The sequence below is a fragment of the Nilaparvata lugens genome, chromosome 5 (genome assembly GCF_014356525.2).
Source record: "Nilaparvata lugens isolate BPH chromosome 5, ASM1435652v1, whole genome shotgun sequence".
Classification (NCBI taxonomy): Eukaryota; Metazoa; Arthropoda; class Insecta; order Hemiptera; family Delphacidae; genus Nilaparvata; species Nilaparvata lugens.
In genome coordinates this window covers 1,129,224-1,156,014 of record NC_052508.1, presented here as the reverse complement: position 1 = coordinate 1,156,014, position 26,791 = coordinate 1,129,224, and the positions used below count along the sequence as shown (strand labels likewise).

The 26,791-nt window shown below is 36.2% G+C and overlaps 1 protein-coding gene across 1 annotated transcript; it reads right to left on the bottom strand.

Annotated features, from left to right (window-relative positions):
* On the bottom strand, positions 1-26,712 carry LOC120351544 (cubilin-like). The gene is made up of 12 exons (XM_039429329.1): positions 26,683-26,712; positions 19,089-19,251; positions 17,701-17,853; positions 16,404-16,674; positions 15,127-15,341; positions 13,392-13,613; positions 11,375-11,548; positions 9,472-9,717; positions 7,922-8,062; positions 5,962-6,183; positions 3,042-3,242; positions 1-203 (listed from the first exon to the last, which is right to left on the bottom strand). Exons 1-12 carry the CDS (start codon positions 26,710-26,712, stop codon positions 1-3), a joined length of 2,241 nt encoding a protein of 746 aa, XP_039285263.1.
* Positions 26,713-26,791: the final 79 nt, after the last annotated feature.

The following is a 26,791-nucleotide window of genomic DNA, read 5'->3' as shown; positions in this document are numbered from 1 at the left end:
TCAACAGGGAGGGTTTGCGGATACCGAGGCGGCCAAACAGCGAGCGAGGAGCGCCTGTCGCCCCGCGGCTCCGCCGGACGCTCCTGCGAGACTGCCGCTTCCGCCGCCGGGAACCGCTAGTTGGCCACCCGACGTGTAGAGCGGTCCCGCGCCGCCGCCTAGCTGCTCGCGGACAGAGGGTGTGCGACCGGTCACGCCCAGACCTGTAAAAGAAGGCGAAATCAATAATTGGTGGAGATCTCATGAAAACCTCATAGTAATTGACAATAGTATTGTAAAAACAATGTTGGTGAAACTTCCAGACCTGTTTGTTACATGAGGAGCAATCAATGGGTAAAAAACTTGAAACATTTTGTGGAAGCCTCAATGTCATTGACAATTATCTTCGCAAAAACAATGGTGGCAAATGATTATCATACCATAGTCCAATTTATTGAATAAGTCGTTCGATGATTGAAAAGATGCAAAACTTCATGACAATGTCTAATAGCCATATGACAATGTCCAAAAGTCAATGTCTAAGAATCTTCATGACAATGTCCTAGAGCCAATGTCTAATAGCTATATGACAATGTCTAAAAGCCAATGTCTCAGGGCCGGTTTCCGAGCTCGGGATTTCGTCAATTTCTAGACTTTAAACAACTGGAGTCAGAAAATTAGCTTTCCAAAACGGGGCGTATAGTCCAGTCAATATAGACATAAAAATCTGGTGTGGTACACTCACACAACTTTCCTTGCCCATATTTGAAACTACGATCAGACTTCTGTATATGTGTATATATAATTGTTTTCAAAGTACTTTTCCTTTGAGTGAATAATTGTGAAATTCGATGATTTTTTTTAGTCGTTCTTTTTTTAAAGTCGTCAAAACAGCTGTTCTACAGATGAAATATCCCGACTATGTGTTCTTTTTATGAACTGCGCTACCTACCTACCTCATGCACGAGAAGGAGGTTACTAAGTCCATTTCCCAAGGATGGGATGAACCCCCCATTGGTTTCCCAGAAAGGAGACTCATGCCAGTTGATAGAGCTGATAAATAACTAACTATACAGAGTATGAATTTGAAAAAAATCGGTCAAGTTATTTTTGAGAAAATCGTGAAAAACATGGTTTTTTAGTAATTATCCGCCATTTTTCTCGAGAATATTACGGAGCTCCTGCAATTTTCCCAGGAAAAAAACTTATGTCATTTGATAGGGCTTATGAATAGCTATCCATGGTTTAAATTTGAAGAAAATCGTTAAAGCCGTTTTCGAGAAAACCGTGAAAAACATGGTTTTTTAGTCATCATCCGCCATTTTTCTCAAGAATATTACGGAGCTCCTACAATTTTCCCAGAAATGAGACTAATGTCAGTTGATAGGGCTTATAAATAGCTATTCATGGTATAAATTTGAAGGAAATCGTTAAAGCCGTTTTCGAGAAAACCGTGAAAAACATGGATTTTTAGTCATTATCCGCCATTTTTCTCAAGAATATTACAGAGCTCCTGAAATTTTCCCAGAAATGAGACTCATGTCAGTTGATAGGGCTTATAAATAGCTATCCATGGTGTAAATTTGAAGAAAATCGTTAGAGCCGTTTTCGAGAAAAACGTGAAAAACATGGTTTTTTAGTAATTATCCGCCATTTTTTCCGCCATCTTGAATTGGATTTTATTGAATTTCTTATTATCGGATCCTCATGGTATAAGGACCTTAAGTTTAAAATTTCAACTCTATCGGTTAATTAGGAATGGAGTTATCGTGTTCACAGACATACACACACACACACATACACACATACACACACACAGACCAACACCCAAAAATCATTTTTTTGGACTCAGGGGACTTTGAAACGTAAAGAAAACATGAAATTAGGGTACCTTAATTTTTTTGGAAAGCAATACTTTCCTTACCTATGGTAATAGGGCAAGGAAAGTAAAAAAGGGGGTGTGCTTGCAATTTATATTGTAGTTCTGATTTTTTAATATATTATTTAGATGCATAAGAGAAGTCCAGAACCAATTTCTTCATGCAAAATTTCCTTGTGCTAGTCACAGGTCAACTAGATATACAGGTTGGCCCAAAAACCTCGTATTTTCGGCTCATTTTCCAGTTTTCAGCTATTTCTGCCAAATCTCGTAATCGGACAGAAAAATTTGCTCCCGCCTTTTTTCTGGAATATAAAATTCTGAATCAAATAAGATCATTAGGAACTCTCTATCTCCAATGAGTACTGAGTTATAATTTTTCAAAAATGAATAAAATTTTAAGAAAAAAAATCATTTTGATGATATTTAGTATTTGATCAACAATAGGCCTATCTCCCGATTGTTACCATTTAGATGTCAAATTCAAGATCTCACTGGGCGTAATTTTGTGCTCTACAATCTGAGACCGCGCTCTATCTCATATAGATTTTCAGGTTTACCTGACAACAATGCTCCTTGTATAGGTGAAACACCTAATTTTCAGCTTCAACCATCATCACCATCTATATTGTCCTCACAGTGATATTTTGTACAATGATATAAGTTTATGAGATTATGTTCTATATGCATCACCCGTTAGATGCACTTCATTCCAGTATTTTCTAGTGGAGAGGCGCCCTTAAGGACACCTCAAGGATCAAAATTTCAAACACTTATGGTTTCTGACACAATGCTTGGATCTCATCGTACTACATTTCATTCTTCTCGCCTTGTCAAGGCGGTTTAAATCATGCATCACAATTCAAATTCAGTCGAAAAATGGAAAATTCATTATTTAGTGTACATAAGCCCATATTCCCATACACAAAAAATGTATCTTACATTTGTATATAACAGTTATGTCCGTAAGATACAGAGTTTTCGAGTTATATGCGAGAAACCAGAAAATGGTACCTTCGAACCAACCCACCCCCTTAGAACAAGGGGTAGGGTGGGGACTTTTTATTCATGTTTACCTCCTTACTGCGGGGTCAAAAATTGTCTTCCAAACTTTTCCTTCTGTAACCTTTCCTTGACTGGACTAATATACTTTACAATGATGTATGAGTCAGTTACAACTTACAATGCCTATTCCTGTCAGCTTCCTCAGCCAGCAGTTTCTCGAGTTTCTCAGGGAAGTGCCTCTTGGCACACCAGAAAAGTCCGAGAACGCCAAGCACCACGGTAACTGTGATCAAACCCAGCCAAAACGGCTCCTGCAGCATCCTTTCTGAGAGAGGCTTGTAGGGTATCCTCATCATGAGCCGCCTTTCACATCTAGGACCTGAAAGTGACAATTTGGTTTTTTAGAATTTCTCTCATTCAATCTAAACGGGTAAAACCTATCTGGATGGGGGCATGGAACGGTCAAGAGAGAACAATACCCCTCCTTCAACGCCGGTGGAATGGGAAACAATAACTCTCAACCCATGTCAATGCTCAACCAATATTAAACAATAGATCTCTTAATGCCCCCATCCAGATAGGTTTAGCAGCATAAAATATATTTTCAAAACCTACTCCAAAATCCACCAATCTGGTCTGTAACTTAACACTCAACATATTATGACGAGTATCGTTTGAAAAATATCAATTAGCACAAGGAAATCAGTTCTTTGATAATATTAGAATAGGCTCAAAATTGTGTTCCATGATGATGGAATTCAACTATTTTTCTAAATTTAATAGGAATGACTAGAAAATTCTGTTTTGAAACAATATGTACATCTCTGATAACCTGATACGAGTTATAAAGTCGTTATATACTAGAATCATTTATTGCGTGAAACACACCATTAAATGGTGCAGGGTTTGGTTTTTAACACTCGACGAACATAATATCCTTTGATTAGCAATTCGATTGTACATCAATAAAAATGGTTTAGATCTTGATTAGCTCTTCAGGAACTCCATGTTACACCAAAAGCTACAGAGTATAGACTGTCTAATATTCGGGAATTATAACTTTGATGGACCTGTACAGAATACGGAAATGGGAATCCCGCAGAGAAAGTCCAAGTGTGGAATAACGTCACTAAACTAAACAGGATGGGGGCATACGCTTCATTGCACAAGGGTCGAAAATGTGCTAAATCTACCTGCCAAAGGGTCTCGCAGTTGTATTGTTCTAGCTTCACCGTCCCATGCCCCCATTGAGATAGGTTTTACCCATCTAAACACTCGAAACACATTCAATATAAATAATATACAATAAGGAATAGTGGGCACAGAGTGGATAAAAAAAGTAATGAACATATATATATATATTATAGAGGAAGTAGAACACAATAGTAAATAGGACTACAAACGAGGAAAAGATAAAATTACTGTGGATTCAGCTTCAACAGAAGTTCAAGCCCGTCAATAATCCTGAATTATTCAAATTTGCATAAATATGAAATCTATTCAAAACGTACAAGTCATTAGATCAGGTTTTTAACTTCGTAAAGACGTTTCATTGATCACAGATAGAACGGACAACAAGACAATATCAATATACAACAGACAATATTTCAAGACAATATCAATATACAACAGACAATATCTGTTGTATATCTTTTGTATATACTCTTGTTGTCCGTTCTATCTGTGATCAAACGCCTTTACGAAGTAAAAAACCTGATTCAATGATTTGTACGTTCTAAATAGATTCCATATTTTTGCGAATTTGAAAGAAATTGAATAATTCAGGATTATTGACGGGCTTGAACTTCTGTTGAAGCTGAATCCACAGTTCTTTTATCTTTCCCTAACGGCAGTTTTCTCACCTTGCGCTAAATACAAAAATACCTAAACTTTTTCACTTACCTCTTTCTAGTTTATCTTACTTTCACTTTCTACCGTTCGACCTTCTATCAAAGATACTCATTCAACTCAAGTGGGAAACATACAATTTTCCTAAATTTATCATCTTCTATTAAATGCTGCTACCTCTTGGCAGAGTTTGGATTTACATCCATCACAAAACTATCGACCAATCAGGAGAGAGTAGGCTGTGTTGAAAATATGACCCAATGTCTGCTACCATCTAGTGGTGAGATTCAAAGTTAGACGACAAATCGTTGCCACAGAGTCGAGAGTGGATTGGTTATGAATTCCAAAAGTGGATTTCCACATATAATTACCAGAGTCAGTTACTGGTGTGAATTGATCACATGATTCTAATGTTTACATTAGTTCTAATGGGATTATTCCCACTCAGCCCGGCCGAGCGAGTATGAATAGTCCCATTGAAAGGCAAGGAAAAAATATTCTTTTTGTGTAGTTGAGGAAGTTGATATTGTGGTGTTAATTCATATTAAATGAAAAAGCCTGAGAAATTGTCAAAGAACCACAGATTTATTGATACTTAGAAAGAACTTCTTTGATTATCATAGATTGAGAATGGTGTAATAACGAAACCGGCCTTTCTAAGTATCAATAAATGTGTGGTTTTTTGACAATTTCTTAGTCTTTGTCAACTACAATCTAGAAATTCCTGATTCGAAACTTGTAAACTAGGTCATGTTTATAGAATGCATGTAGTAATGTCAGCGCAAGCAGGTAATGTTTCCTGTTTCTAGATTATTAATTATTCTTTTCTAGATTATTATGACAAAAAATACTGTAAGCTACTTGGACGTGAATGTATTTTGCAGTGGTCAAATGAAATTCTAGTCTCGGCTAACGCCTCGACTAGAAACATCATTCTCGCCTGCAAAACGGTCCTTCCCGTCCTTGTGACTTAAGATACTATTTAAGTTCTAAATTTGAAGCCGATTTTTTGTCAACTCAAGTCGATTACTGTCAACTACTGCTTTGGCTGGATCAGAGCATAAATACGGCACAGTATGAGAGACTAGCATCGTCACATATAAATACAACTACTAGGACTATCGGCTTGAGTTAAGATTGAAATTTAGAACATGAACACCCCATACCATGGGATATCTTCTTATGTTATCTTTTCTCTATGATAGAATTTTGTACTCTCTGAATGATACTGACAATTGCAGTTGACTCACCTTCCCACCAAGCATGACACCTGCAGTAGAAGGTTGTATCGGACCTGGGGATACATTCACCGCGTCCCTCGCAAGGCTTGTCAGCACAGGGCTTCTTCTTGGTGTCACACGTCTCACCGATGTAGCCTGGCAGGCAGTGACATGTGAAGCCTGTCGCGGTCAACTCACAACGTCCGTGAAGGCAAGGCTCCAGCTCGCAAACGGTCAGTGCGCAGAACATTCCTGAAATTCATCAAAACAGATCAAAATAATAAGAAAAATATGAATCACAACCAGAGATTATAGATTGTACATTCTACAATAGGTATAAGAAGTAGTAATAACCAAAAACATCTATATATCTTCAAAATTTGATAACTGAGTTTGAATTGAAATGATTCTATATTGGATACCTTTTTGTAATTGCAATTCCACAATCAAAGGGTTTTGCTTTTACGCTCTCATTACATCATTGTTACAAGCTTTCTGGAATAGTGAATTGATGCTGCATTATTTCTATTGGAAATATCTCTTTTTAGAACTATTTTTGACGACAGTACAGTTAATTTTTTTGAATATTACTTATTGAAAACCATTATACTCGCGCACAACACGTGAGTACTAGTTTTTTACTAATAATAAAAAACTATACTGCAATGACGTCAAAAAAAATTAAAACAATCTGGTGTGGTGCACTCACACAACTTCCCTTGCCGTTATGAAAATTGATCACCTGACGCTAGTGTGCACGCACATCTCAAGTCTACTATTCAAAGATCTGAGCCACCTGGTGACAAGACGATAACGCTGGAGACACACGAGGTCTGCTATCTCCTCATAGTGAATGATTCAATCGAATCAACAACTGTTGATTACAGTTGTAATTAAATTGTTGCCAACAGTTTGTAATTAAATAATCACATTTACTCGAATTTCAAGCTTATTTTCAATTTTATGTAAAAATATATTGATAAAAATTGTAGAGATTTTCATGTTCAATCCTTTCCACTTGAAATTTTTCATTCAAATTGTATATAAAGCCTGATAATTGGGAACCTAAAATCGAACTTTGCTTAGATGGGGCGGAGCCCCTGGAATTTTTACAGATATGGGACTTGTGGCATTTGATAGAACTTATCAATGACTATTAGGTATGAATTTGATCAAAATCGTTGGATCCGTTTTCGAGAAAATCGCGAAAAACCCTGTTTTTGACAACATTTTCGTTATTTCAGCAGCCATCTTGAATTGCATTTGATCGAAATTGTTCGTGTCGGATCCTTATAGTGCAAGGACCTTAAGTTCCAAATTTCAAGTCATTCCGTTAATTGTGAGATGAGATATCGTGTACACACACACACACACACACACACACACACACACACACACACACACACATACACTCACACACACACACACACACTCACACATACCGCACAGACCAAAACCCAAAAACTATTTTTTTGGATTCAGGGGACCTTGAAACGTATAGAAATTTAGAAATTGTGGCACCTTAATTTTTCTGAAAGTAATACTTTCCTCACCTTTGGTAATGGGGCAAGGAAAGTAAAATAGGGTTATTACCTAGCAGTTCGTCATGCAAAGTGAAATAGATAAGAGAATATCTCTTTCACAATTCATTCCATGGAAATGGAATTTATGCTTCTAATTAAACTGAATATATTTTCACTTTCTATTTATTCCTGGTGTGGGAAACTCTTCAATCATTACAAACTAGATGAATACTACTTCATAACTTTATCTAATTTATCACAACTCGAATCAAATTATTATATCATGACTATAATTCAGTATAAGTGAAATATATATTATAATACAGTGTGAGTTATTGGTTATTAGTTTGATCAGCGAGTGTATGGTCCAATGCTTCATATTATTTTATGAAACGGTTTTGTATTGTATTGGAAGCTGACTGACACTGTATTGAAAGCTGCCTTCAATCACCAGTGAATTAACTCACCAGTAAAATGTCCGATGCATTGACAAGACTTCTTGTTGGAGCTGCTGGCACATTTTCCTCCATTCTGACACGGATTGGGTCTGCATGATTCAACAGCGCTGTCAGTTGGACTCTGCAGCAGTTTCACCTTGTAATTCAAGTCTGCAAACAAAACACCAGTTGGTTACTTGATTTGATAGAATAGTATCATTTCTATGGAGAGCAAGAAATTCATATGTGTGATTGAAGCCGAATTTCAAACAGTTTGAACTCTCATAGAAAATTCAAAAACATCAAACAAAGGAACACGTCATTTAAATATCATTGGGAGATTTATCCTCTTCCCAACTATACATACATTTTTTGGTACAAATTCAATGTAGAATCTATGGTTATCGGTTGTTACACTTTTTTTTAAGACACTCTGTTATTAAATTGATAATATTGAATGAAAAAGACTAAGAAATTGTCAAAAAACACAGATTTATTGATACTTAGAAAGACCGGTTTCGGTTATTACACCATTGTCAATCTTTGATAAACAGAGTTTGAACTCTATCATCAGAGATTGACAATGGTGTAATAACCGAAACCGGTCTTTCTGAGTATCAATAATCTGTGGTTTTTGACAATTTCTTAGTCTTTTTCATTCAATATAAATAATTACCACAATATCAACTTCTCAACTACACAAAAAATTAATAATAACTACTGAATCCTTGAGTTGAAGAACTCGCTCAAGATCTGTTGTATTTTAATCATTGAAACCTGCAACTTTCAATTTTATAATACAGAGTTGATGAAAATTATGAAAACAGCCGAATATTTCTCTTACAAGAATCATTTGACAGTAGGTCTCATTGGGGATCCTATTTGAATAGAAATATTACTCTGGCGCTTCAGCACTTAATATTACCATAGAGAAACAATAGCGTGAGTAGATATCCCATGATATAATGAGTTTATGTCGCAACTGTTATCTCAAGCCGATTAGTGTCGATTATTGTCGATTTTTCTGTTTTGGCCGGGTAAGAGTGTATGAACGGCACAATATGAGAGGATATCAGTGTCACACAGCTTCAAGGAAAAGAAGTACGTGGACTATCGGCTTGAGATAACAGTAGAAGTTACGACATAAACTTCCTATACCATGGGATATCTACTTACGCTATTGTTTCTCTATGATATTACCCAGCTGGAATCATGTGGCAGCGCGTGTGATAGCTCCCAAATAGCCTCAGCTGATGTTAGGAATGGATGGAAAAACTATAGTAACTGCATGCAATGAATTCTTCAGCTGACTAAATCATAAAATTTTGTTTCTTATGCACTTTCAATGTTATTCTTATATCCTGAAAAAGGAAGAAGGAGTAAGTCAATTGTGTTGTCCAACAAACTTGACCTGTGAAAAGGTTTGAAGAGTACGTGTTCAAAATTTGAAGCTGATTGATCAATTCTTGCTAAAGTTATTGTAGATCATACACACAGACAGACAACGACTTTGGCCTTCAGTAAGTCAAAAGTGAGAGCTTTAAAAATTTGAATAATATTTGTAACACTGAATCCCCCACCTGTCTGCACACTAACGGAAACGTTGAGCTTGATTCCCTTCGATCCACTCCTCGCCAAGCTGTTAATTTGTCGAATTTGGATGGTGTTGAGGTAGGAAGTGATCGAGAGAGGCACGACCTCCTCGTGACCAGGAGCTTCGCACAGCTTCCACCATGTGCCGTTGCCGCTAGGGTCGGCGTACGTGTCTTTCACCTCGATTTCACCCATGCCATCCGCGCACGACTTCTTGCCTTCCATGTCGTCCCCTGAAAAAATTAAGATTGATTCAAATTAGAATTTTAATCAAAAAAAAACATGTGAAAGTACTAATATTATCAAACACGAATACGAATCGATTCAAATTCAAATTTCTATTCAAAAGCACACAATAAAATCCAAATACAAATACAAAACGAAGCACTGAAATATCAAACACAAATACGAATTATTCTTTTTGAAACATTTCAACGACACAACAGTCATGGGCCCTGTTTTTACTTTCCTTGCCCTATTACCATAGGTAAGGAAATTATTGCTTTCCGAAAAAAATTAAGGTACCCCAGTTTCTAAGTTTCTTTACATGTATGTTTGTGTACACGATATCTCATATCTCAATTTTCAACTGAATGACTTGAAATTTGGAACTCAAGGTTCGTACAATATAAGGATCCGACAAGAACAATTTCGATCAAATGCAATTCAAGATGGCGGCTAAGATGGCGAAAATGAGGGAAAAACAGGGTTTTTCGCGATTTTCTCAAAAACGGCTTCAACGATTTTGATCAAATTTATACTTAAGATAGTCATTGCTAAGCTTTATCAACTGCCATAAGACCCATATCTGTAAGAATTCAGGAGCTCCCCCCCATCTATGCAAAGTTTGATTTTAGACTCCCAATTATCAGGCTTCAGATACAATTTATAGAAAAAATTCAAGTGGAAGAGATTGAGCATGGAAATCTCTACAATTGATGTTCAGTAACATTTCTACCCAAAAATGAAAATAAGCTCGAAATTCGAGAAAATAAGATTATTCAATTTGCAAACTGTTGGCAAGTGTTGATTCTATTAAATGATTCACTATGAAGAGATAGTAAACCTCATATGTCGCCAGCGTTATTGTCCTGTCACCAACTTACTTAGATCTTCGAATAGTAGACTTGAAATGCGCGTGAACACTAGCGTCAAGTGATCAATTTTCATAACGGCGAGGAAAGTTGTGTGAGTGCGTCACACTAGATTTTTCAGGACTGCTTTTATGGACAGCTTGTGTTCACAGCTGAACTATTCATCTGAAGATGTGGCAGGTGTTACATAAAACCTGGTTCAATAATTCAAATTAATTTTTGAACAATACATTGACAACTCCAACGTCTTCTTCTTTCAATTCTGAAGAAATACCACATATTATACCATACAATCAAATCATTACTACCGATATAATTTAGACCAATTTAGATTTACGTTTCGACGCTACAGTCTAATTCAATGTTTATACAGAATTATTCAAAGAAAGCTGTCTAAGCGTTTCAAACTCTTTATAGAGAGTTATCTATGAGAAGAATAATATTCAAATGACAGTATTTCAAAAACTCTCTATCTCATTCAACAAACTAAGTTCTAGTTCTCTTTATTTTAATCAAAAACTCTTCACTTCTATTCTATTGACTTCCATTTGAGCAAGACAATGGTGACAATGTTACAACTTAGTATGAAAATGAGAGATAACCTTAATGTCCCAGATGAATATTTTATACCAACTTAAACTGGGCTCTGCCAATGCTGCAGCATAGCATGTGAATAAGAGATAACTAAAATGTCCCAGATGAATATTTTCTACTAACTTGAACTGGGCCAGTGTTGCAGCATGGCATGGAAATAAGATATAACTAAAAATGTCCCAGATGGATATTTTCCACTCACATAAACTGGGCTCTGTGTTGTAGAACTGCAGGTGAATTATCTTCCCGAGAGGCACAACAAGTCTGTCAGTGAAGTCCACTTCCGATGGCGGATTCAGCGGATAATTGACCCAATTCAAAGTTCCACCCGTAGTATTCCCAAGGTCCAGCACTCTGCCTTCGTGAACACTGCTCACTGCCAACAGAATAATTTTGTTCATTATAAAGTGGTTACAATTTTGAGAAGAGTTGTACTCAGAAGAATAAGTATATCGATGGTTTTTATTACACTACGAACCCAGTTTTGTTGTAAAGTTTATCAACCACGAACCTAGTTTGTTTGGAAAGTTGATCAACTCAATACTTAGTTTGGTTGGAAGCTTTATCAACCACAAAACTTGCTTGTTTGAGAATTTTATCAATCATGAACCTAGTTTGGTTGAGATAATTTCAGGAATACAGGGAGGTATGGATGTTTTGAAATAACAGTTACACACTCATTTTTAAACGAAACTCAATACTCATTTTTTTAGTGTGTACCTTAGATGTTTCCATTAGAAAAATGAAAGGGGAAGAAATTAAAACATTCATTATGTACGAAAAGTAACATCTGTTAAATACTATCAATTTTTGTCCATACACTTCTATAGTTGTCCGTACCCCTCTGAAGTATTGCACGCGGTACCGCTCGAATTTCTATAGTAAGGTCCACGTTATAATGGCAGTGGATAAAGATAGAAGAATAGGAATGCCGATTCTCTGCATTAATTAATTATATTTCTACACTGTAAAAAACATAATTGGCATCGTTGTGGACCTAGAAAAGGATAGTACCACCGGCTTTGTCGAATGATAGACAAGGATAGCAAAACCAAAGTTCATCAAATACTGTCATTATAACGTGGACTTCACTATAGTCTAATTCAGTCTCCACGTCTCCAGTCCATTATTATTTTGTATTAGTCTTACACATACAGTATAGTTATTGTATCAATTATACTTAGTCTTATATCTTTATTTTATGCGTGAATTATATTATATAATAACTTCTGTATTATTATACAGAATATCATTATATTCTGTTTTTTTCTTATGCTACTTATGATTTCTGATGTACAATATTTTGATGTGCAATGGGTCTGTCCAGACCTAGCACAAAATAAAAACAATCAATCAATGTATAGGATTGTTTTTACAAAAACGGACAGCATTAAGCAGATGTTATTTTTCGTACATAATCAATTTTTAATTTTTCTCTCATTAATTTTTATAGTGGCAACATCCAAGGTATACACACTGAGGGAATCAATTTTGAGTTTCGTTTGAAAATGAGTGTGTAACTGTTATTTTAAATCATCCGTACCTCCCTGCCCAACTCTGTAGTTTCAAAGGATAATCACTATAAAGGCGTCTGTAGTATTCTTGACGATACGTATAGCATTATCGATCGGCTATAGGATTCTTCTTGATGTGTTAATTCCATTTCTTTCTCAAATTTCGATATGAATCCATTTTTTGATTCAAGCTTCCTACTTGTTCTCTACAATCGCTCATTCATTAATCAACTTATTTATTTCTCCATGATACATGAAAAAATACGGTATCTTAATATAGTGGACCTATCTTACGTTAAGATTAATAGATTATGGGATTGATACTATCTGAGGCTGGGGTTAGACCAAATCAGCATAGCAGCTAGAGCTCGAATTCTGAAGCATGAACATATAGAAGAAGCCTAACATATTATGAGAAGCATGTATAAAATATGTATGAATCCAATGTTAGTTCTCATGGGTTTAGAGTTTTCAAACTACTGCGGCTTCATTCAGATTTTTATTAAACTTTGGTCCAACTCAGCCTTAGAATAATGTAATTTACTCTTGAAATTGATGCATTTATCCATCAATATTATAGAAACACATAATGATAGAATAATTGGGGATCAAGTATTGAGCATTTAAAGTCAAAATGTTCAAAATCAAATATAAGTGAGATGAACTACGGTTACTTACAGAAGTACCTACTTATGGAGAACTCACCGGTTTTGTATACAGCTCTGAACCCTCTTCCTTTTGGTTCGTCACCAGTTTTCAGGCGTATTTGAAGCCGCTCTCCAACCGACAAAAAAACGCCATCTGATAACAGGTCTTTCCTCATGAAGGGTTGAATTCGCTCCGTACCACCACCCAGGCTAAGCTCTAGCAAAGCATCCGGCAAACTCATGTCGAAGTCTGTAATCTCCAGCCATACTCTCCTGCCAGCTGAAAAACGAAGCAATTCCAGAAGAAATCGTTAACCTAGAATTGGTTAACAGTCAATAATAAACAATTAAACTCTCATGTTAGTCCATACATTCTAGCAAAGCATCCGGCAGACTCATGTCGAAGTCTGTTATCTCCAGCCATACTCTCCTGCCAGCTGCAAGACAAAGAAATTCCAGATAAAATCGTTAATCTAGAATTGGTTAACAGTCAATAATAAACAATTAAACTCTCATGTTAGTACAGTTTACCCACATTGATATTTGGACAAAATGTTTTTGCTGTCCTTATGAATTCTATTGGATTAAACCGATTATGTCAAACAGGTTATGTTTACCAAGTTCCGTTTAATCTGATATACGAGTAATTCATGAGGGCAAGAAAAATTGATGTGTGTGTAACTGGCTTCAGACGAACAATTAGTAAGCTCTCTTTTCAACGGTATTGTACATGATATCCTTTGTAACATGATTCTGTCTCTTAAACTTCTGACAAGATACAGTGATCTAATCAGTGATATAATATTGTGTCACCTTCAACAAAATATTTCTAAAGTGTCTACTACAAGATTGAATTTGATTGAATAAGTTACATTCCGAGACAAAAAGTACTACATGACTCGAAGGTATCATAATAGTTATGGTAGGAAACTACCTGGAGTGAGAATACAAGTACTGTTGAATTCACTTCCTCTGCAGATAAGAACAACGTGGTGAGGCTAGAATGAAATAAAAATTTCACTTAATGATTTAGATGATTAGTAAATACGCAAGTTTTTGCTCGAACTCGTTAGATATAATCAGTTTGAACTTCCAAGAGCAATATAACGTGCATCAAATTGGAGTTTCTATGATTGAGATAACATCATCATTAAAACAATAAATTGTTATTTGATTTTGGTCAACTCAAATCATACATATATTTTTCAATGAATAAAACAATATTGAAACTTGAAGCTTGGACCTATGGTCGAAACAAGTCGTTGTAATATTTTAAATGATAAAGGGTACTTCAAGTTTCAATATTGTTTTATCAATTTATAAAAGTAGCTCATTCAAGTGGAGTGTTTTTATATATTTTTCAATACATAATAATATTGATATGGGCATCTTTCTCCTCTTTTCTTGAAGCGTACTGATTTCATCGTCAATTATCAAGCTGATTGATGAATTTGTTTCGACTATGAAAACAGTGTTCTTCAATGAATACAAGTTGAAGTATTTGCCTGACCACGCAGAGAGCGATCTGCTCTCCTTATGGGTGAAATATATTTTCAAAGGTGGAATCCTTGTTTATTTTCCCTACTCACAAGGAGCATTCATAGTCGCGAAACAGTCACAATGAGCGAAAAGGAAGTTGGGATGGCTGGAAATCATGCATGTAAAATGTGAACTTTCAAGTGATTTCTACCATTCACCAGGAGCGAGTACCGTGGTGGAACAGTACAAATGAGCTGGAATGAAGGAAATCATACATGTAAAAAGTGAACTTCCAAGAGATTTCAGCCACTTACCAGGAGCCAGTATGGTGGTGGAACAGTCGAGATGAGCAAGCAGGAAATGGGGGTAGTTGGGGCTGGTGATGACTCCCTCCTTGGCGGTGAGAGTCTGCAGCGGACACCCTGACACATCCACGGCGTGCCACATCAGCGAGTAGCCGCCTCCCGATATCGAGTAGTCAGAGTGGAACCGGAGGCTCGCCGCGTTGCTCTCCGATACAAAATTCAGTCTGCGAAATTGAAAGTGATGGAGTGAACATTAGCATTTAATATGAAATAATAGAGTAGTATGAAAAAGATGATACAATATTAAGTGTTCAAAAACAGCCTCCTGATATTGAGAGTAAGGCTACCTACACACACATCGATTTTGGTCGTTCGATAAAAAATCGAACGACCAAAATCGATGTGGTGTAGGTAGCCTTACTCTCAATATCAGGAGGCTGTTTTTGAACACTTGATATTGTATCATCTTTTGTATACTTCTCTATTATTTCATAGCACATTGTGTGATTACAAACACATCGATCAACGATTTTTATTGTACGGACGCCGTGTAGTGGTCGTCTCTTGTCTCGACTAAACACGTCCGTCGTGTAGTGGTCGTTCAGTGGTCGTGAATACAGTGGTGCAATGTGATCAAAGCGGCAACTTCATACACATAGAATTTGTAGTTCGTAAGAACTTTTATTGAACGTTTGAGTAGAGAAGGGTTACTCAGCTCTACGATACAGGATTCAGTCTGCGAAACAAATCGAAATATGGAAGTGAACAATGTGACTACAGCCAAAATCATTCAGTGATTCATGAGGTATGAGGTGATTAGACAGTACAGGTGAGTTTATCATGTTTGAAGACACATGTTCGTCATACAATCATGTTCGAGAAAGTTTCCTTTTTGTGTCTTTGATTTTTGTTGTTTATTTTTTCTCCGTTGCTTCATTTGAGGTTGACTTATTCTTGTAACATTATGATTCGTAATTTCCCAGTAGTTTATTTTTTGTTATAAATTGTTTCTGTTTTCAGGAAATTTCGCGTGAACGTGTTCATCAGCATTCGAACACTCTTGTCCGTTCACAGACGAGTCACACTTGGCCTGTCGATAGTGGCCGACCTTCCTCCCCAGCTTTCCAGTTGTGATGGATCATAGTGCCCTACTCTTATCACGTCTCAATTTGTGCCTGATCATGATGCCCTATTCTCCTCACCTTATCTAGTGATGATGAATAATTATGCCCTATTCTCCTCAATTTATCTAGTAATGAAAAATAATTATGCCCTATTTCCCTCACCTTTCAAGTTGAGCTGGATCATAATGACCGCACAGCGTCTTCGGCTGCGTGCGTCGATTGGCGTCCCCGAGCTGCAGGAAATCATAGAGGCAGTGGGCCTGAGCCTCAAGGTCGAGTCGAGTGAAATGGATGACGATGCGGTGTGCCTCAGGTGCGGAGATGTTCACCCAGTAGTCCAGGTTGTGGAAGTAGGGGGCCGGATAGCGGGGAGAGGTCAGTCGGCCCTCTGTCCCGTTCACGGTGCCGTTCAGGTTGAGGCCGGTGCCTGAAACTGAATGCAAGAATTTTTCAGGTTTTATATTTGTAATACTGTATAGGCTATGATATCTTCAAGATCTAAACAAGGCGTTTCTCCACATATCAGTATCAAATTCAGTGAATGGCCAAACAAAAATATAATTCTACAGATGGAAATAAATATTGGAAGCTGCATTTGTTCAAATGCTAGTCAATATTTTCTTGTTCCAGAACATAGATATGATAAATATTTTTTGTCATAGTTATTCAATTTCAGCTGTTTGACATCCATGAAATCAAGCCGGTAAACAGCTGTAGAACAAATGAGCATAATATGATTCTACTAGTATAGTATACTATACTGTAGTGTTAGACCAGTTATAGAATTGACACGCTGGAAAGTCTAGCTTCTGAAGCCAACATCTACTGCCATATCGACCTATCGTGACGTCAGCATCGGATAGAAAACTTTTCTGCAGAGTTTGTTTACATTGTTTTTCATAGATGATTGTGTCTATTTCAGATGGAAGTAAATTATTATTTATGAAAGTGGTAAACTCGTGCTGAAATAGAAATAGACAACAATGTAACAAAACCTACAGAAGTTGTTTATCCAATGCTGACGTCACGATTGGGCGATATGGCAGTAGATGTTGGCTTAATCGACTTTCAGTATGAATATACAATGTTCCGTGTCTATTCTATAACTGGTCTAAGACTGTAATAAAATTATATGTTTTCTTTACAGCAAAACTGACACAAGAAACCGTCTTTAGGCGCTCCAGGTGGAAGTTTTGTCAACCACAATCAAGAAATTCCTGATTCAAAACTTGTAAACTAGGTTATGTTTATAGAATGCATGTAGTAATGTCAGCACAAGCAGGTAATATTTTCTGTTTTTCAATTACTCTCTTCTAGATTATTTTGAAAAAAATAGTCTCTTCTATCTCAGTGCTCGAATTAAATTCTGGTCTCGGCTAACGCCTCGACTAGAAACATCATTCTCGCCTGCAAAAGGCTCCTTTCCGTCCTTGTGACTTAATATACTATATTCGAGTACCTTGATTCTCTTTCTTGCAGACATAGCCACCAATAGAGCTGCAATCCTGTGCCTGCCAATATAACCCGCTAGGCAGTAGAGGTGTTGGTGTACTCGCCCATTGCATACCCAAGCATGCTAGCGACGAAGATAGACCTGGTTTCTTCAGCCACGCTGCAATATAAAATACAAAGTTCATATTACAATCCAATAGAGCCAGTCTGAAGTAGTTTTTTTTCAATTCATGAGATACAGACAAAGATTGTGAGTCTTTTCAGTGAAATTCAAAAATAGATTGCAAAAATGAAAGATATATATTCTCTATTGGAATAGGAGCTGAAAATAATAATTGTGGATTTTTCAATCTTTATCCAACCTCTGATATCAATAAGATTTTCGTTATACTGGTAGATTTTAGTAGGTAGACCATATTTGTAAGACTTTTGGTGAGGAGCCCAGGAAGAAAGTTCCACCTTGCCTCTGATTATAATTATAATCTTGGTAATGAATGGGCCCCACGACTGTTATTTATCAGCCAGGACCATTTAAACATTATAACAAAATACAGGACAACTTGATGTTTGTTTTTATAAACACAATATCCATATATTTGTTCTTGTCACTATACAAGAATGAAAATTATCCTCCCAGGCGTCCCAGGTAGAATAAATTTGAAGGAGTTTGGAAATACCTTCAAAGCTTGGAATATTGAGGATTCAGATGATTTTCTTCTGCAATTCACCTGTATAAGCCATCATAAATTTCGTTTTCGCCACACTGCACAGGAAGCAGCTGTTTTCCAGTCCCTACGTAGATCTGAAAGACCTTGTTTGCAGATGACTCTCGTCTGACGAAAGAAACTGGTTTCTTTTCCGGTCTAGGCCAGAAAGTATTCTCTTTCCAGCCGCTTGGAAGTCCGTAGTTAATAATTAAGTCATCCGCTAGATTGGGTGAGTGTCCACTTTCTTCATCAAAAGTCGCCATGATTTCAGTTCGAATTTCGAATCAAACTAATTCAGCATTCACTTCGCAACCATTTTTATCTAATTATTTATTGTTGATTAGTGCATTCCGAATTTTCAAAAATGCTTTAATGTCGACGTGATACTCCAAGTGAAATTTGAAAAGAATATGAAATCCTGACTGCAAATCTTCTACCACTAAAATCAAGAGATAGGTACGATAACGAGTATTCTTTATTTTGTATTCTTTATTTATTTTGTCAGCAATACCTGTAGTGTGACGATAAATATCGTTCGCACCACGGGCAAAGATGTTTTTTCCGGCTCTTAATCTTCTCTAGTCCTTGGCCTACGGCCTCGGACTTGAAAACCGATTTCGAGCCGGAAAAATCTCATTTTCTGCTCTAGGTGCGAAATATACTATTTAATGAAATAGTTGACATTTACCAGTATAAGTCATTGGTGAGTTGTCCACCCAATGCCAGTCGTCTGGTCCCTGCATTTGACCGCCGAGCCAGTAGATGGCGTTGGTTGAATAGTCACGTGACTCGCGAATTTTCGACACAACAAACCGCTCTTCTTCAGGGCTATTCACACTGGCTAGGTCAGCCTGAAAAATGAATGAATACATACTAAATCATTTGTAGATTATATTTGCTCTGGAATAAGTAAATATTTTATTGGACTGGGAATCGTGATGTGAAGTGAAGAGTAAAAAATTACTTAACTTTAAATAGAACCCATATAAATCAGAATTTGGGGGAGGAATATGAAAGGATTCGCCTGCTTTCCCTCTTTCATCAATATCATCCCAATGATAAAAATTAATGATTTTGTACCAATAATTATAAATTAATAAAATAAGAATCTGTTAGGCGCACTCACACAACTCTCCTTGCCGTTATGAAAATTGATCACCTGACGCTAGTGTTCCCGCGCATCTCAAGTCTACTACTATTCAAAAATCTGAGCCAGCTGGTGACAGGACAATAACGCTGGAAACATATGAGGTTTACTATCTCTTCATAGTGAATCATTTAATAGAATCAATACTTTGCAATAGAATAATACTTTTTCTCGAATTTCGAGCTTATTTTCAATTTTAGGTGAAAATGTTACTCAACTTTTATTGTAGAGATTCTCATGCTCAATCTTTTCCACTCAAATTTTTTCGTTCAAATTGTATATGAAGCCTGATAATTAAGAATCTAAAATCCAACTTTGCATAGATGGGGCGGAGCTCCTGAAATTTTTACAGATATGGGACTTGTGGCAGTTGATAGAGCTTTTCAATGACTATTTTAAGTATAAATTTTATCAAAATTGTTGGTGCCGTTTTCAGGAAAATCGCGAAAAACCCTGTTCTTGACAACATTTTCTTCATTTTAGCGGCCATCTTCAATTGCATTTGATCGAAATTGTTCGTGTCGGATCCTTATAGTGTAAGGATCTTAAGTTCCAAATTTCAAGTCATTCCGTTAATTGGGAGATGAGATATCGTGTACACAGACGCCCATGCACTAATACACACACACACAACCCACACACCACACCCACACACACACACACACACACACACACACCACACACACACCACACACACACACACCACACACACACACACACACATATACAACTAATACCCAAAAACCACTGTTTTGGACTCAGGGACCTTGAAATGTATAGAATATAGAAATGGGGAACCTTAATTTTTTCGGAAAGCAATACTTTCCTTACCTATGGTAATAGGGCAAGGAAAGTAAAAATTATCACACTGCTAAGAAGAAATTACATAATCATTATCGAAAGTAATCACAATAGAAATAGAATAAAATACAAATAAATAGTATATATTTACATTTGAAGAACAAAAATGATGATAATAATATAAACACTATTTTGACAGGAAATATGTAGCCTATAGTGAGATTCACGTTATATTGTCAGCACCTGATAAAAATTGATTTTTTATCCTTGTCTGTTCTATTATACAAAGAAGATAGCTGTACCCTTCTCTACCTCTGCACTGTTGCCATATCGGTAATGGGCCATGGAGGAATTTCAAAAACTACTAGAGTATTTCATTCCAATAATTATGAAAATTTATTATTTTGTCTTCGAAATTTTTTCTCTTATTGAATGATATAATATAATGTGAGATACATTTGATCATTTTAAATGAGAATCAACATTGAATATTAGATCAGATTACCATAGAAAACGGTAAAAAAACTAGACAACCAACGCCCTCCTTTAAGGTTGTGCATTCAATATTTTTTTTTCTTTTTCTAATCTATTGGACAGGTTCTTAGGACATAATCTATGCAATTGAAATATTTTTATCAGCTTCTGTTAGCTAACAATAGGGCTTCAAAAGTCACTTTTTTGAGGCAGATGGTACACATACCCTACAAAAACCTCCGGTCAGAGAAGAAAAATTTTAGAAAAATATGCAAGTCTCTTCTTCAATATAGCAAAAATTACGTCAACTTTGTTTTTGAAAATCAATTTTGATGCATTTCAAACTCCTTTTCCACATTCAATGTTCGTTCTATAGACTTCAAATTCATAGCAACTTGTAGCGCTGTTCTTGATGAATAAAGTTGATGCTTGAACTTCTTTTATAGACACAATAATAGCCGCTGGTATGTGTACCTTTAAAGCACGGTTTTACGCCTGCTATGCTCGAGCAGCGAGTGAATAGTACAGCTGGAGCGATCTAGCGGAATTAGTTTGTCCCTAGAGCTAAGCGCTCGACGTTAATAAATTATTCCCACTGACTTCAAAACCTGATCTTACTATAGAACACTAATAATAATAATAATAATAATAATTCAAAAATCTTTATTGACATCAACCACAACAACAAAAAAATATATATAATAAATTGATACAACCACAACAACAAAAAAAAATAACTTGATAAATTTTATACAGCAATGGCCTTCAGGCCGTCCTATAGAACACTATTCCAAAAGATAATACAACAGAATAACCAATTTATCTCTACTCGTTAACACGTACTCGAATAACAAACTATCATTGAACCGTTACTTCATAATAATAGGTAATAGGTGATTCTTAATTTATTGTACTCAATAGAAAGAAACAAGATAAAATTGTGAGGTGATCCATTGCTCCTTAATACTCCTCTCAGAATCCCCACAATAAATTCTCTCCCCAAATCTGACGCCACCAAAAGCCCAAACTCTCACAGCGATACAGTCTCATTAACAAGAGTCAATCTCTGATTATTAATAAACTCATCAGACCTGAATTGATTAAGCTAGATTGCATCATCAGAGGGGATCCCACTTTTTGCACTCGCTGGTTTCAGCCATAAGCTCTCTCGCCAAACTCTCTCATCCAATCTTATGACAGTGATTATCTCCCTTTCTAGCACCGACTTTAACTCCCAGTGGGTGAGCTACAATGAGAAGATTCACTTTAAACTGTCATCATGCTTCATTGAATGACATTAACGCTTTCTATTCAAACAACACTGACAGTTTATAGTGAAACTTCAAAATGTTCAACTGAGTTCAAGCTGTCAGTATTCCTTATTGAATAACATTAACACTTCTCATTCAACAACGCTGAAGATAGCGTGAAACTTTCAAAGTTCAACTGAGTTTAAGCTGTCAGTATTCCTTAATAAATAACATTAACACTTCTCATTTAATCAACGCTGACAGTTTAGAGTGAAACTTCAAAATGTTCAACTGAGTTCAAGCTGTCAGTATTCTTTATTGAATGACATTAACACTTCTCATTTAATCAACGCTGACAGATTAGAGTGAATCTTTGACTGTTAAACTGAGTTTCGACTGTCAGCACTCCTAATATGAAAAACATTAACACTTCTCATTTGATCAACGCTGACAGTTCAACCCTGGAATGGTATCTATCCGTATTTTTCTGCACCAAATAAGTATTTTTGTTCTACAAGAATGAATATTGCCCCAACTGCGTCCAGCAGTAGTGTCATCTATCACAACAGGTTTTCGAAGTTATTGCACTAGTCACAGTAGCTAGTTGACAATTTCTCATCTACAGTATTTATAAGCATTGTTGCAGATATTTTACGAATAAAATATTTCACGATATTTTACGAGTAGATACCATTAGTGTTATGTTTTGCATGGTGTATTTTTTCTAGTTTTTAATATTTTATAAGATGTACACTATTGTTTAGTGCGTGATTTGACTTATATTTAGTGTAGTATGTTCTAAGGATTATTTTGAATTGAAAAATAGCACTCAGTAACTCTGGAATTGACAGAATTTTGAACGAAAGTAGAAGTGACACATCTGAAGCAGACAATGATAGTGTAAGTGGATCAGAAGATATACTTGAAATCTCTGCAGGTATGAGAACTATGAACATTTTATATACTTTTCTCCTAAATAAATTATTACTATATCAATGGACATATAATCTACAGAGAACGTTTTTATTGTTCTATATCTATTTTTCTAATTTTCAGTGTTTTCAAATTACATGCTATAAGATTTGATTTTTTCTTCTGCTTAAAAAAACGCTTTCCAATTATCATCTCTTAGTTATAGCTTGTCAACATGTATCTGGAATGATATCATGGGTGAATAGATATCTTTGAGTGCATAAACATTGTTTTTTTAATAAATAAACCAACAATCCTAAAAAATACGAATAGATACCATTAATGTTTCTCCAAGATAGTATAGGCCTAGCATTCCAGGGTTAAAGTGGATCTTCCAACTGTTCAACTGAGTGAAAACTGTCAGCACTCCTCATAAGGATAAATCAGAGCTTTCTATTTAAACAACGCTGACAGATTAAAGTGAATCTTCAAACTGTTTTACTGAGTTCCGACTGTCAGCAGCACTAATTAAATAACATTGAGAATTCCCATTCCGACAACGCTGACAAATTAAAGTGATTCTTCTGCATAAACATTGTTTTTTTAATGATTAAACCAACAATCCTAAAAAATACGAATAGATACCATTAATGTTCCTCCAGGATAGTATAGGCCTAGCATTCCAGGGTTAAAGTGAATCTTCCAACTGTTCAACTGATTAAAAACTGTCAGCACTCCTCATAAGCATAAAACAGAGCTTTCGATTTAAACAACGCTGACAGTTTAAAGTGAATCTCAAATCTCTTCAAATCTGTTTCGACTGATAGAACTTCCTCATTTTCCATTTAACTAAAGCTGACAGATTAAAGTGAATCTCAAAGCTCTTCAAATCCTTTTCGACTGATAGAACTTCCTCATTTTCCATTTAACTAGAGCTGACAGATTAAAGTGAATTACCTGCTGGCGGTATTATAATACTGCTGCTAACCACCTGTTGCTCAATGCTGCCTTTGTCAACACAGTTGTTGCAATTGCTTTGCATAATATTATTCAACTAGTAGGTACTATAGCTGTAGGAGAGAGTGCCGGAACGCCCTAGTAATTTCCAGTCATATCACACGCGACTTAATAATTGACTCAACTGGTAGACTCTTAGTTGAGGTATGTGAGACGGTTGAAGTGAATCATTATTTCATTGGTGAACAATGTTGTTGAGAGTATTTGGGAAAATGTCCCATAATTATGATATGGGAATGTTATATTGAACTGTTCTTGCATTAATTCAAGGAGTTAAAGAAACAAACATACTCGATTTCTTAAGTCCAAGTCTGATGCCCATATATTCACTAAACTACGATCGGTGATGTTGAGGATACTTAAAATTGGTTCACTTGAATAAACAAACATAGTTCTACAGACTTAAGCGCCACAAACACGGGCATTTCACTTTCAATCTTCTATATATATAAAAGCAAAATGGCACTCACTCACTCACTGACTCACTCATTCACTCACTCACTCACTCGCAGAACTAAAAATCTACCGGACCAAAAACGTTCAAATTTGGTAGGTATGTTCAGTTGGCCCTTTAGAGGCGCACTGAGAAATCTTTTGGCGATATTTTAACTCTAAAGCTGCGTACACATACTCGTGCTTCCAACCCGCACCAAGCACGCTCCTCCCTCGTACCGCCCACGTACCACCATCGCACAGCAATCGCTCCGCCTCCGCTCTCTACTCGCACCGATCATGAACGTTACGGAATATTAATCTTCTCGCGTTCCCCGTTCGAACCATTGTTGCTCGCCGGTCGATCATCAATCGCTCTGCTGGAGTGACGTTCGGTCTTGGAGCGAAACGAAAGTCTGTACGCACCTCAAGGGTGGTTTTTAAGGGTTCAAAGTTCGTATTTTAGCATGTATATTCTTCTTATTCCAATATCTTAAAATTATAATTGAAATGTCCATACCATATGTTAATATAGAACTATATTCGAAACAGTTGTTCTGGTAACTAAATTAAAAATTTTGTAAGGTTGGCATTAAGTTGAGTTGACTTTGTTAGGTTGGCACCAAGTTAAAGATTGAAATGCATTTATCCAGGACCTCCTTAATACCAATTTATCCAGTGCCTCCTGAATACTTATTTAGGAGGTCCTGATTTATCGCTGAAAAATTGATTGGGTACTGCTACTTCAATCAGAGCTATTCGCTATTCCTGGGAATATTATTATATTATTAGCCGTCAGGCTCGCTTCGCTCGCCATATCCGTTTAGCAAGACGTTAGTCTGGACCCCCGACTGGATCGTCTAACATATGATAACATATGACATAACATTTCAAAATTTGGTAGGTGTGTTCAGTTGGCCCTTTAGAGGCGCATAAGAAAGGATTTGGAAAAATTTTCAAAGATACGCCCAAAATCTGCGTTTTCTCAGCTTTATCGAGAAAAAAATAAACAGAAAATGTTCAAATTTACTACAGAAGCTCAGTGGTGCAATAATGTTGTGTTAGAAGGAATTTGAAATAACACCCAAGAGACGCCCAAAATTAGCGTTTTCTCAGCTTTTCTGCGTTTCCTCACCTTTTTCAATAATTGATGGAAATAATATAAAAAAATTCAGTACACAGGTTTAGCTGAGGTGGAAAATTTTGTCGCAAAGATACGCCGATATAGTAACAGGTGTTTTCGAGATCAAATTGACATAATACGTTCAAATTCGGTACAGAGGTTCCGCTGAGGTCTACATGCAGCGAGCGAAGAGAGCCCGTGATCTCATTTTTGGACGATCCAGTGGGGGTCCAGGGGGCGGAGCGCCAAGAGTTCTTGGCGCTCAAGTCTTTAGGCAGCTTAATTTGAACGCTAAACTACGATTACTTGTTGATATGCAAATCCATACTAATGTGTCACTTTCCGGGTTTAAAAACGATCAATGATTGTTCTCAGTTTAAACTGAGGATATCGGGGAACCGAGCATCGCTCATTATTTATTTATTGATAAACAGAACACAATTCTTCAAAATGATTGGGGAAAAGGCACAGCCCAAAACTGTTTCTCCCCCGAATTTTGATTTATACACTATAAATGATCCACAAAGTAGATTATGTTGTTTCATACACTTGGATTCAAGTCCAATTTTCAGTCAAAATATTTGAAAACAGAAAAGTTTCAATTTAGATTGTTCACATACCAAATTAATAAATAATAAATTTATTAGACCAATAAACAAACACTTTACAAATAATGAATGCCTATCGTCTAAATAGGAGACCCCAAAGGAATCCTATGTGGGGCTCCATCAGTATAAATTAATACAAATTTCAATTAAATAAAGACGAAACCTAAAACCTGAAATAATAATCCTAAAAATAATGTTCTAGCTCACTCTCATAGTTCAAAAAACTGAATCATACAATAGCTCTAAAACCTAGCTACTTGAAATCACGAGAACTCGATAACAACTAAAAAATGATCTCTGAAACATCTCAAATATAAAATAATTATAATTGAATAACAAAATAACACACACTAATCACTTAAAACTGTAAAATAATGATCAACTTTGAATATTATGATATTCTCTAATTCAGAGTGATAAGCCATGTCACATCAACAAATCAGACTATTTTGATAGAGTCTATTAAAATTTCTAGATAATATTTCTCGCGATATACGGTGAGCTGATTCAATGATTACATAGCAGATCTCCCATACAGGCACAGGCATCTTCTGTCATGGACAGACGACGGAATTATTAACTGTTCTTCCAAGGATGAATTATTATCCTTTCAATGTCCTTCGGCGA